At 43.8% G+C, this 13,288-nt stretch overlaps 1 protein-coding gene across 1 annotated transcript in view; it reads right to left on the bottom strand.

Moving 5' to 3' along the window:
* Positions 1-433: 433 nt before the first annotated feature.
* CAPN14 (calpain 14) overlaps positions 434-13,288 on the bottom strand; it is a gene marked incomplete at its 5' end in the record, with an annotated part of 53,228 nt that continues 40,373 nt past the window's right edge. Inside the window, 4 exons of the mRNA XM_081943927.1 lie at positions 434-521; positions 1,725-1,780; positions 3,502-3,618; positions 12,192-12,270. Of these exons, the coding sequence (XP_081800053.1) occupies positions 495-521; positions 1,725-1,780; positions 3,502-3,618; positions 12,192-12,270 (279 nt within the window). The 3' untranslated portion in view covers positions 434-494. The remainder of the gene's footprint in view (positions 522-1,724; positions 1,781-3,501; positions 3,619-12,191; positions 12,271-13,288) is intronic.

Consider the following 13,288-nt stretch of genomic DNA (forward strand, 5'->3'; position numbering starts at 1 on the left):
ATAGTCAATCCAGGCTGCTGCCCAAGTAGTTGCTGTGTAACTCAGATTTACTTTTAAACATAAACCCGCATGAACAAAGTCATGTAATACTTTCAAACTATATTAAACCCACAAGCAATCCTTAACAGACGAGTGGAATTACTTGTGATGCATGAAACACTTTTGAATTTCACAGGAAAGATAAGCCTGACTCAAAATGTCAAGCACGATACATAAACACTCATTAAGAAGTTGCCTTCACTCTTGAAATGGGCTGTGAAAAGAAGTTTGAGAGACAGGAGGAAGAACCGCAGCCTAGACAATAGTCTGATCAATAAAAACTGAGTCCAAACAGGAATGTAATTTGATAAGCATCTCATAATTGACTTGCATATTCAGACTTTCAAGATTCTGTTAGTGTAATCTTATAATAAAAGTCGCATTAACATTCATGATTTTGACTTCCTGGTCTGAAGGGCCAATGTAGCTCGGCTGAGTTCTTCTCTTTTACTGTTTCATGAATACAGTGTCATCATCATCCACTGCAAAGCAATATGGAGAAATAAACTGAATCATTTATTTCATATTCACCGGCAATACTTTATCTAAACATTGTTATTGGTCCCAATGAGAGAACAAATCTTGGGTTGTTCTTTGTCCTAAATCAAGGCTAAAGCAACTCTTTCTGTCAATAACGTTAAGAGGCTATTCTTAAAAATTCTGCAACTATCAATACAGTTGATATATTGTATGTACAGTATATGTATATGTGTGTACTAGAGGACCTAGTTACCTGCGGGATCACATCCTGCCCCATACATCCCTATGACCAATTCGCTCTCACAGAGAGGGACTTCTCCGGGTGCCGTCCACTAAGCAGTGCCAAAGGGCGGCGCCCAGGAGCAGGGCCTTCTCTGTGATGGGCCCAGCCCTCTGGAATGACCTCCCCCCCGACATTAGGATTACCACCGACCTCCGCTCCTTCCGTTCAAAACTCAAGACCCACCTTTTTCAACTAGCCGGCCTGACTCAACCATAGTTCCATCTTAATCCTCCTGGCAATCTTTTAAACTTGTAATTTTATATTGGGGTATTTTAATTCTTAATTTTATTATTACTATTTCTGTACGTAATGATTGTTGTGTGTTTTTTATACCTCCTCCGTGAAATGTGAAATGTTTAATTGTTATAATATGTGTTTTTTATTTATTGTACGCCGCCCCGAGTCCCTTTGTGGAGAGGGAGCGGCTAACAAATCTAATAAATCTAAATCTAATCTAATCTGTATGCAAGCATGATTATATGTACCAGGCTCTGTAAATGCTTTCAGATGAGGTGGCAAGAGAGGTCTTTCACTTTCTTCCCTTGCCAAGGCAAAACCAGGGAGATTCTCAGTAGACCCACAGCCAAATGTACTAGATACCAGCTATACTAATACTATTTGAATGCTTTAAGAATTACTGGAATACATTTATGAATTATAACTAAGAACCTGAAGTTCCTGTGGCAGAATTCTTGATCCAGCTGCAGTGCAGTTGCCTCAAACAGCAGTTCTGAGATAATATCCCCCTCCCCCACTGTTTATTGGGAATAGCACAAGAGGAACTTACATAGGCTACATGGAATAGGATAGGGGTGCTGCCATTAGCCATTGCATTCTTTAAAGAATTTTTCTTATCCTTGAGAACCATAGTCTACATATATTGATCCCCCCCCTCCAAAGATAATAGAAATCTTATCCTTACCTCAGACTCTAGAAGGTAGATACCTTTGCCATCTTTACTCATATTATTAAAGGCTTCTGTAAAAGAAAGGAAATGAGGAGAAATTCAGAGAGAGAAAAGGCAACCCAGGTTATTTCATATCTTTGCACCTCAAAAACCAGATCAGCTGTAGCAATGAAGGATCCTTGAGGAAAATGTTCTCTCAGTGTAAGCAATTGACAGAGAGAGCATCACCTTTTTAAATGCCTCACAAACTGTAATCTATCAAGCCAAGTAGTACTTCAAGGGTGAAAACTGGAACCTTCAGTTGTGCCTGGAAGTTTATGATTCAACAATGCAACAAAAGTATGGTCCTATGAAATTTACACATTTACAGTCAGATGGTTGTATTTCCAAATTGCCAAGTAATTCTGTAATAACCATTTGTAAAGCAAAGATTATCTAAATGTGAGGTGATGAAAGCACGAGTCACATTTGGAAGAGTTGCTCCTTCAGGAAACATTTGCTTTTGAGCATCTTATCATTAACCTCTCCCCATTCCCACATCCTTAATAGGGTATCTGAACCAATTTATATCCTTTAATCACTGGAGGGAAAACCTTTACTTGTCCCTTGGTTGAAGTATAGAAGATAGTACAGTGATGGTGAACCTATGGCATGCGTGCCACAGGTGGCAAGCGGAGCCATTTGTCAGGGCACACGAGGTGCTGCCCTGTCAGCTGGCCAGCGCACATGCGCGCGCTGGCCAGCTGAGTTCACCCTTTTTTAAAGCCATTTTTCGCCCTCCCCAGGCTCCAGAGGCTTTATAGGAGCCTGGGGAGGGCGAAAAGAGCCTCTCCTGCCCCCCCGGAGGCCCTCCGGAGGCTTCAGGGACCGTCCAGAGGCTTCCCTGAAGCCTTCAAAATGCTTAAAATGACCCTCCGTGACTTCCGGTTTGCTCGGAGGGTCATTTTGAGCGCTCTGAAGGCTTCAGAGAAGCCTCCGGATGATCCCTGAAGCCTCCGGAGGGCCTCCGGGTGTGTGTGTGGCAGGCTCTTTTCGCCCTCCCCAGGCTCCTATAAAGCCTCTGGAGCCTGGGGAGGGCGAAAAAAGCATGTAAAAATGGGGGGGTTTGCACCTGTTGCGTCGCACCCATAATGCAATGCACAACCCCCCTGCACTCCCCCCTACTTGTGGCACGCGAGCCAAAAAAGGTTCGCCATCGCTGAGATAGTACATAGAAGAAACCTCACAGGGACTGTAGCACCAAGCCCTAAAACCTGGCAGGTTAAGCCTGGGGAAAAAGGGTACTTTTATTTGTCGCCATGTATCATGAGTTGTTGTGACATGAGGTAGATGATAAAATAAATCAATAAAACAAGCTATCTCCTTTCTGAGACGTTGTCTCCCAATTCATTTGCTTTTCTATCACATTGTTATTTCAAGTTGTTTTGCTTGTAGCTGTTTGGTTATTTGCTTGTATTACTTACAGTCAGTTTTAATACTTTTTAAACTTGTTCCCTCTAATGAGTTTTCCTTTTGCTTCATTGTAAACTGCCTGATTATGATTGCCCCAAAATAAGTTTTTGAAAGTTTTTTTTTTAAACGGGATATAGGTTTAAAAAAAAAAAAAAAAAAAACCTGTCAATTCATTATCTTCTAATGGTATCTGCAAATCTTTTTTTAAAATCCCTGCATGTTTCTTGCAGGGATCTAAAGAGATCTCATTGAAAGATTCATTTGTATTCTGTGTAGGATGATCTGTGAAATAAATTCCCATGGAGTCCCATGAAAGAAATTTAGTGAAAAGTCTACTTACCTGTCATGAGTTCCACACGTAGCATGAAACAGGCAAAGTTCTCAAACGTGATTTTTAGATCAGGATTTCCATACCGGACTGTCAACAACTTACAAAGTTCATTGCTAAGTGAGATTCCTTTGGAAACATAACAGTACCACAAAGATGCTTAGGCTGCAATCAATCATATTTTTTTTAAAAAAATAAATCCCATTTAAAAAAGTAGAATTTAGTTTAACACAGATCTTTATAGATTTATGTATTCAGGTACCATTTTTTAAATTCAGTAGCCTCTCCAATAGGGATTAGTTTGTTGGAGATGTATATTTTATCGTGCCATGAGAGATTAATAACTGACAGTAAATCATAATGGATTTAAGTATTGAGCAAGGGATTTGAACCCATAGCCCCTGGTCAAATTCAATGCTTAATCCATTATACATCATTGGATCTAGAGTATAATGGATTATAGTGGTTAACATGTACAACACAAGGAAAAGATGTCCTTTATTATATGCAAGAGATTTTATAAATTCATCATTTATGTGTATACTGCACGAGTCAAAAAGAGGGCTGTGAAAATAACTACAGATCCCTCACATCCTGGACATAAATTATTTCAACTCCTACCCTCAAAACAATGCTATAGGGCACTGCACACCAGAACAACTAGACACAAGTACAGTCTTTTCCTTAATGCTATCACTCTGCTAAACAACTAATTCCCACAACACTGTCATATTATCTACTAAGACGGTATTACTATTATTCTTCTCTTCCTTCCTAGTACCTATCTCTTCCCACTTATGACTATAACCATGTTGCTTGTATCTTTAAAATTATATTGTTTTATTTGTGCCTTAGTATAATTTGATTGCCTATTAGCAATCTATGACTATCACTAAGTGTTATATCTTATGATTCTTGATGAATGTATTCTTTTTTGTTTTTCTTTATGTACACTGACAGAATATGCACCAAATACGAATTCCTTGTGTGTCCAATCACACTTGGCCAGGAAAGAATTCCATTCTATTCTATTCTGTTTGCAAGTGTTTTGTAGCATTTATCTCTTCTTCCCCCCCCCCCTCATATCACATAATAATGCCTCTCTGAGAAAGAGAACTAGATGACTGTGACCAAAAGGAATTCCTTTTGCAATGCAAGAATCATCTTCCAAACTCCAGTAGTTTCAACGTATGTTCCCATGGCAATAGCCAAAATCCAAAACTGCATAGTTGGTATCTGGTGGGCGGATAGTTTCCATCTCAATTCACTGGTGACTTCCCTCCAAATAACAAAGTAAGTAGTTGCTGGAGCAAAGAGGCTGATCCCTAGTGAGTAGATAACTCACACTGAGTGAAGTAAAGGCTTTCTCCAACCTAGTATTTTCCAAATGTATTTGTTTATTACTTATTTATTCATTAAATATATTTCCATGCTTCCCAATCAAAACGACTTTCAGCAGTTTACACACATAAAGAAATCACAGAATATCCAGGTACAAAGATAAAAACAGTATAAAGCCATACAAAGCCCAACTTCCCAACCAACCTTGCCTGAAAAAAACTGAAAGGTACTGGTCTGAGGATGATTATTTTGGGGCACCCTGTAGCTCAGCTGATTATCTATTCCAGTTTAGGCAAGCTGAGAAGTATTGATATGTTTATGAACTGCATTGATTTTAGTACAGCGATAGTTCTCCGATTATTATATATGGAATTGTAACTTTCCTGCTACATCACACTGGCCTTATCATGAGCGGCAACAGCAATTAGAATGATTAATCCCAACTCCATAATATGGAAATAATCTTTAACCTCCTTTAATATCACACAGAACTATGTATCTCATCAATTATGAAATTATAGCCATCATTTCTTCTGCCATTTATGAAACTATTGAAAACACAGGGCTGAGAGTCCCAAAAATGTAAACATCTTTTTACAGGAGAAGCATTGGAATCTGCTGCCCATTAATAATGAGTTGTTTAATTTAATCAGTCAAAGTGCATTAATTCGATATGTCGTATCTGGTATTTTAATTGCATTATGTTTTCATTTATGATTGGTTCATTGCTGCCATATGTGAATGCAAGTGAAATGTGATGAACTTTAATTTTATTTTGGTTTGTACATAATCTTAACTGTAACTTCCATACTTTATATTTGTTAATGTCAAACTAAATAAAGATAATTAAGCTAAAATTTCAGATTCATTAAATACTGTACTAATCTCATTTAACAGTATTCCATATTGTCACCTTACAATCATTTACCTTGCAACTACTTTAATCAAAATCATTTAAAAAACATTTTACAAGGTAAAATTAATTTTGGTTCATTTCAGTGCAACAATAAAAGTCAGCAGGATAATTCAACTCTACGTAATGGAGATTAATGAAGTTTTTAAATGGCTATTGTCTACTATTATGGCTATTGTGAAGACATTACTACTACTTGATCTGGTTTTATGTAAAATGTATAAAAATGCATCTATGTGGCAGGAAAGAATGATTTTGTTTCATGTATTTGATGCTTCTTATGTAAAAACTCCCTGACTCACTGGAGAAGAGCCTAATGCTAGGAACGATTGAGGGCAAAAGAAAAAGGGGACGACAGGAAATGAAGTGGCTGGATGGAGTCACAGAAGCAGTCGGTGTGAGCTTAAATGGACTCTGGGGGATGGTAGAGGACAGAAAGGCCTGAAGGAACATTGTCCATGGGATCGCAATGGGTCAGACTTCGCAACTAACAACAACACAATGTAAAAACTCAAGATGGCATGAATAGGAGGGTTTCATTTTGATATTACTATGATCTGAGTGCTCCTTAGAAGCAACCCTCTGTCTTTCCTTCCAAGTGAGGGCTTGAAATATAATAATAATAATAATTTGAATTTATTAGCCGCTCCCTTTCCAGACAGGACACGGGGCGGCGTACAATGGAGCATATAGAACATAAAACATGAGTACAAACACATAAACATACATATATACAAAGACACACATGCACGGAGGAGGTAATAAATTACAACATTTAGACAGTTAAAAATCACCATTAAAATACCTCAATTGTAAGAAACCCAATGTACAATTAAAATTTAAAATTTAAAATTTAAAAAGACAGTCAGGAGGGGTAAGAAAAATTACGGTTGAGCCAGGCCAGATAATTGAAAGAGGTGGGTCTTCAGCTGTACCCGGAAGGAGCGGAGATCGGAAGTAATCCTGATATCATGGGGGAGGTCATTCCACAGGGCTGGGCCCATCACAGAGAAGGCTCTGCTCCTGGGTGTCGCCCCCCGACACTGTTTGGCGGACGGCACCCGGAGAAGTCCCTCTCTGTGTGAGCGAATTGGTCGTAGGGATGTGTGGGGCAGGATGCGATCCTGCATGTAACTAGGTCCTGTGCCATGAAGCGCTTTAAAGATCATAATCAAAACCTTGAAACGCACTCGGTAGACCACAGGAAGCCAGTGCAGCTCGCGCAGGAGAGGTGTTACAGGGGAGTATCTAGTCCTCCCCATAATCACGCGCGCGGCCGCGTTCTGGACCAACTGTAGTCTCCGAGTGCATCTCAAGGGAAGCCCCATGTAGAGAGCATTGCAGTAGTCCAGGCGAGACGTCACTAGCGCATGGGTGACTGTGCGTAGGGCATCCCGGTCCAATAAGGGGCGCAATTGGCGCATCAGGCGGACCTGATGGAACGCCCCCCTTGCCACGGCTGTTACATGGTTATCCATGGACAGCCGGGCATCTAGGAGGACGCCCAAATTGCGCACCTGTTCCATGGGGGCAAGTTGCACGCCCCCGATGGCCAGAGATGGAAGCAACTGGTTGAACCGGGAGGCCGGAAGCCACAGCCACTCCGTCTTGGAAGGGTTGAGTTTTAGTCGGTTGCCATCCATCCAGACCCGTACGGCCTCCAAACACCGGGACATCATTTCAACGGCCTCATTGGGGTAGTTTGGGGTGGAAATGTATAGCTGAGTATCATCAGCATACAGATGATATCCCACCCCAAAACCACGGATGATCTCGCCCAGCGGTTTCATGTATGTGTTGAACAGGAGAGGCGAGAGCACCGATCCCTGTGGCACTCCACATGTGAGTGACCTCCGGGTCGATCTCTGCTCCCCTGCCAACACACGTTGTGTCCGGTCAGAGAGGTAGGAGCCAAACCACCGTAAAACGGTGCCCCTGACTCCCAGCCCCTCTAGCCGGTGCAACAGGATACCATGGTCGATGGTATCAAACGCCGCCGAGAGATCTAATAGGACCAGGATAGAGGAACAACCCCTATCTCTGGCCCTCCAGAGATCATCTACCAATGCGACCAAGGCCGTCTCCGTGCTGTGCCCGGGTCGGAAGCCGGACTGGCGCGGGTCTAGATAATCATTTTCCTCCAGGTGACGTGGGAACTGCTGTGCCACCACACACTCTACAACCTTCGCTAAAAAAGGAAGGTTGGAGACTGGACGATAATTGACTAGGTCCGTTGGGTCTAGGGAAGGCTTCTTGAGCAGGGGCCTCACCACCGCCTCTTTCAAGGCGGCCGGTAGAAACCCGTCACCCAACGAGGCGTTCACTAGGCCCAGGAGCCAGTCGCGCGTAACCTCCCAGGATGCCAGTACAAGCCAGGAGGGACACGGGTCCAATAAACATATGGTGGGTCGCAGACGTCCACGCAACCTGTCCAAATCCTCGATGGCAACCGAGTCAAACTCCTCCCAAAGCGGTCCCTCAAGACTCGCCGCGGGCGTCTCTACTGGACCACTGAAAGGGGCCCATCCCATCCGGATTTGAGCGACTTTGTCCTGTAGATATTTCCCAAACTCCTCTGCTCTGCCCTGTAAGGGGGCTTCCCGCGGTCTCTCAAACAAGAGGGAGCGAGTCACCCGAAACAGGGCGGCAGGGCGGTTATCTGCGGACGCAATAAGAGCGGCGCAATGTTGACGTTTGGCCGCTCTTAATGCCACAAGGTACGTCCTCAAATAGGCTCGTGCCTGTGCTCGGTTAAATTCGGAACGGGAGGATCTCCAACGACTCTCTAGGCGTCTCTTGTGGCGTTTCATCACCCTTAGCTCCTCGGTAAACCAAGGGGCCAGGGTGGTTCATCGCCGCAGGAGAGGCCGCAAAGGCGCCACCCGGTCTAGGGCCCCGGTAGTCGCATTATTCCACGCGTCCACCAGGTCCTCCACTCGAGGGCGGGTCAGGTCCACAGGAGGTGGCCCAAGCTCCGTCTGGAACCTATCTGGTTCCATCAGGCGCTTGGGGCGGAACCATCTAATACCTTCCGGTTCCGCCTCCTCGCGGCGGGGGGTAGCACCAGGGAAGTCAAGCCGGAGAAGTGAGTGATCCGACCATGACAGGGGAATAATGGCTGGATCCCCTATTCCCAGATCACTCATCCACTGGCCAGAGACAAAGACAAGGTCCAGCGTGTGGCCTCCCTCGTGAGTAGGGCCCTGAATTAACTGGGTCAGGTCCATGGCTGTCATGGAAGCCATGAACTCCCGAACCCCCTCAGACGCTTCTCCCATCGACGGCAGATTAAAATCCCCCATCACTAAAAGTTTGGGGGTCTCAACCGCCACCGATGAGATCAGCTCAAGGAGTTCAGGCAGGGCCGCTGATGTATAGCGAGGAGCCAGGTATACTATCAGCAGGCCCAACTGCCTCCCTGGGCCCCATCTCACGACAAGGGACTCACACCCGGATGTCTGTGGCACGGTGAACTCTCTCGGCTCTAAGTCTTCCCGGATAATCACTGCTACCCCACCGCCCCTTCCCTGGGCCCGAGGCTGGTGAAATGCTCGATAACCTGGCGGGCACATTTCCACGAGGGGTAAACCTCCCTCGTGGCCCAACCAGGTCTCGGTTATTCCTGCGAGGTCCGGCTCCCCCTCCAAAATTAGATCGTGAATGAGGGGGGCCTTATTAACAACGGACCTCGCGTTGCATAACAGCAGTCTCAGGCCTTGGGTCTGTAGATCCTGACCACCTAGTATGCAGGGGTTGGTACAAACGACCGGGAATGACCAAAAACCCCGGTCTCCCAACCGACTACGCGCTCTTAATCTGTCCTCGCACCTGCCCCTCCCTACGACCGTTGGTATCAAAGAGCCCTGCACAGGAATGCTATCTTCCCTCTCCTCCCCCACTCCGCTCCCTCCTCCTTCGACCACACCAAGGGGCCTGGCTCTCCCATCCCTCCTGTCTTGTTCCCCCCCCCCCATCCCTGTAACCCCTTACAATTTTTAAAAAACAATTAATTAAAAAACCCCTCAACGAGCGCTTCCTCCACCTCTCTGGGTTAATGAACCCGTCCTCAAGGTGGGCCCTCGAAAGGGCTGGAGGCCATAACTGCGAGAGGGGGGACTCTCGTAGCTGTAGCAGGTCTAGCCTCGTGTATAACATAATTGGACAGGGCCAAGTTCATCAAGTGGGTGCTGTAGATGATAATATGCATCAGCAGCCGCAATTCCCACTAAGGGGATGGTCCTGGCAAGAGGATAGTCCAGGCAAGGGGATAGGCTGATGAAATAATCCGCATCAGAATGGAAATGATGGTTGATGGAAATAAGATACAATAGCCAGTTGATGGATAAAAAATTGCAGCTAAGAAATAGTTCGTAATAGATGGTAAGTCATAATAGGCGGTAGGGCGAATAGCCCATAGTAAGTAGGTGGTAAATGAGTGGGGGGGTAGTAGTGAGTACAGCAAAGCACTGGGTCTGACCTTCTGCATGGGCCTCTGATGTTCCAAGCCTCCATTCCATGGCTTGCCATGGTTGTGAATGGTCCTCCGTCCATTTGGCAATCCACATTTGTTGTTATTTGTTGTTATTGGGCCCGGGAGGGCTGCATCGGCCTCCCTGCGGCCTCCCTGCAGCCCTTCCACCGTTCTTTCCGTTCTTTCCGTTCTCTACTTCCTCCGGCGCCTCAGGCCTCACTCTCCTTCCCTTCTTCCCTTCGGCGCCTCGGATCTCACGGGCCTCCCTCGGGCCTTGCACTCCTTCCCAGGGCCCTCTCGCCGGTCTAAAGCACAATCGCCAGCTAGCTTGGAGCTCAGCGATCCATAGATTTATAGTTTGGGCTGCTCGGCTCTCCTGGGTTGCCACCATCTTTTTAAGTATCCCAAGCCAAAATCCGCCCAGTCACACAGTCACACAGACCCCCGCCGCCGTCCTCCACCTCCTCCAGCCTTCTCCGCCCTCTCCACTCAAGTCTTTACCGCTGTGCTCAAGTCTTTACCGCTGCTCCGCTGGCGCTGGCGCTCCGTTTCTCTGCCGCTCCGACTCAAAAAATGCCAGCCGCCATGCTGGCTTAAAACGCCAGCCACCTTGCCGCGCTGACTGGCGCGCTATCTTCCTCCTGTCTGGCTACCCGGCCGACCCAACGGGCCAGCTTGGAGCCGGGCAGGGTGCCAGGATCTTCGGCGCCCGAAATCCCCGACCCTCAAGGTGGAAATGAGGGTCGGCAGCATCCCGCCCGTCAAAGAGCCCTCCGCATTTAGCGGAGCTCAGAAGCAGTCCTCCATCCCCTCCGGAAGCTCCTCCTCCTCAACCCAGATACTAAATGGGAATTCTGGATATGTGTTGCACTTGTCCAGAGACAGATGAAGTTGACTGATTTCAGTCTGAGATACTGAGACAGTCAAAGTTAGAATCTTGAGATGGTTCAGGATTTCTCCACAGAGATAATCCTTAAAATTGCCTAAACTGTCAAATTGGGATGAAAGACAGTGATTCACCAAAAGTCATCCACTGAAATTTATGGCTGATTGGAAACTCCAATGTAGGATGTTTCAGTTCTACTTCAATGTTCATAAATATTGCATCACACACAACATTCTGGATAAGGGCTAAGATGTAAATATGTAAGTGAATGCAATGCCATTATAGTCATATATAGGGTGCCACGGCAGGTCATTTTTTTAAGAACTAGGAGTTATACTGAATTAATTTATTTCTTTGGCCTTACAACGCTGGAGGGGATATGGTTGATTACATGATAATACAAGAAAAGTTTTAGTCTGCTTTTTAGGAATTTTATCTATTTGTTTGGCCTTAGACCAAAAAGGAAAAAAAAACTGAGTTAACATTGTTCACATAAAAGAGACTGAGAATGGATTAAAAAGAGAAATAAAGTGTTGTGTATGTATTGGAGTGTGTGTGTGTGTGTGTGTGTGTGTGTGTGTGTATTGTAAGTCAGTCAAAGTAGATTAGCAGAGTTGGTGATAATTATATTCAACTGGTCTCTCAACAAAAAAAAATGCTTTAGATGGAGGCTGGTCCAAGCATCTGCTGATGAGAGGTTAATTCTAAGTGCCAGGTATGATACAAGAGGCATCAAAGAAAGACATACATCCCAAAACACACAAAGGCATTCTTGAAAAGGGATGGTTGAGCTGATCAAATAGAAATATATATATATATATATATATATATATATATATATATATATATATATATATATATATATATATATATATATATATATATATATATATATATATATATATATATATATATATATATATATATATATATATATATATATATATATAAGGTTTGGCAGCTGTAGGATATTTTTGTGGAAAAGCTAAAGTGCTCGGGAGTTTGCTATTTTATACTTGACTAGGAGGTCAAGAACAAATCATGAAATCTAGATACAAAACCATCTTATTGCTACTTCCATTTTTGTTTACCTGTTTCTTGCATAGCACGACGAAATTCTAACTGATCCAAGGCACCTAATTGATGGGTATCCTTTCTCTGGAAAACCTCCTGCGATGAGAGATTCAAGGGAAAGAGAGAAATTAATAACATGAAATCATGCTAAGCAGCCAATTTCACTGCTGGTGAAGCCTTCCATTAATGCAGCTGGCTGGGGAATTCTGGGAGTTGAAGTCCACAAGTCTTAAAGTTCCCAAGTTTGGACACCCCTGCATTAATGTCTTTCTTTTCTTCAGTGACCCAAGAGACATGGCTTTAGCTAAAGAGAGGCTGAGAAATAGCAGAACTCTTGGAGAGGACAGGAATGTTCCATTCGATGGAAAATTTTAAGAAAAACTAAAATGCTTCTTCAGCTAAGGATGTCTGTGCTTTCTAAAACACCCAAATCTGTGCAAAACATGGTTAGGTTTGCTGCACTTTTTCTTCCACAATGCAGGGAAGCTTTCAGACGTTCCTTTAAAAAGCACAATTCACAAGGGAGTAGAGATTGGAACATAAGTGTGCTAAATCTCTACAACTGGCAATAATTAAGAAAGGTATTTTAGCCTATATTTTCCCCATTTTTTCCTTAAATTAAGCAGATGGGCGATCATTGGTAAAAGTGGGCACAACATAATGCACATCTGCATGTATAATTTGTAGTGGTTACATATGGTAGCTTTTCTTGCCAGAGAATTTGAATTGCCTTAACTGTAGGGGAAATTGTCAGTTTTTGTCTTCATTTGTTGCAAATTAATGATGTTGCTGGTATTTTGGCATATGGTGGGTGAAACTAATTTAGAAAATATTTTAGGAAAACCGAACCTTGATCTTGGTGGCTACCAACAACTCCCTTTTCTTTCTGTTTCAAAAAAGATATTTTCAATGTTTTATCTTGGAAGCAGCTGTTCCTTTCTCAAACAGCTGTTATCCCTTCTTTAAAAGTTTGCTGGGACATTGGTAGCAGAAACCCAACAGATGCATGTTACATTGTTTTATTAGAAAAATGAGTCATCTATGAACTCCAAAAACAAAACAAAAGAAAAATACCTATCAGCAATAGTTGAATCCCAGATTCTGCACAGATTCT

Source organism: Natrix helvetica (genome assembly GCF_964273705.1).
Source record: "Natrix helvetica genome assembly, chromosome: 2".
NCBI classification, from domain to species: Eukaryota; Metazoa; Chordata; class Lepidosauria; order Squamata; family Natricidae; genus Natrix; species Natrix helvetica.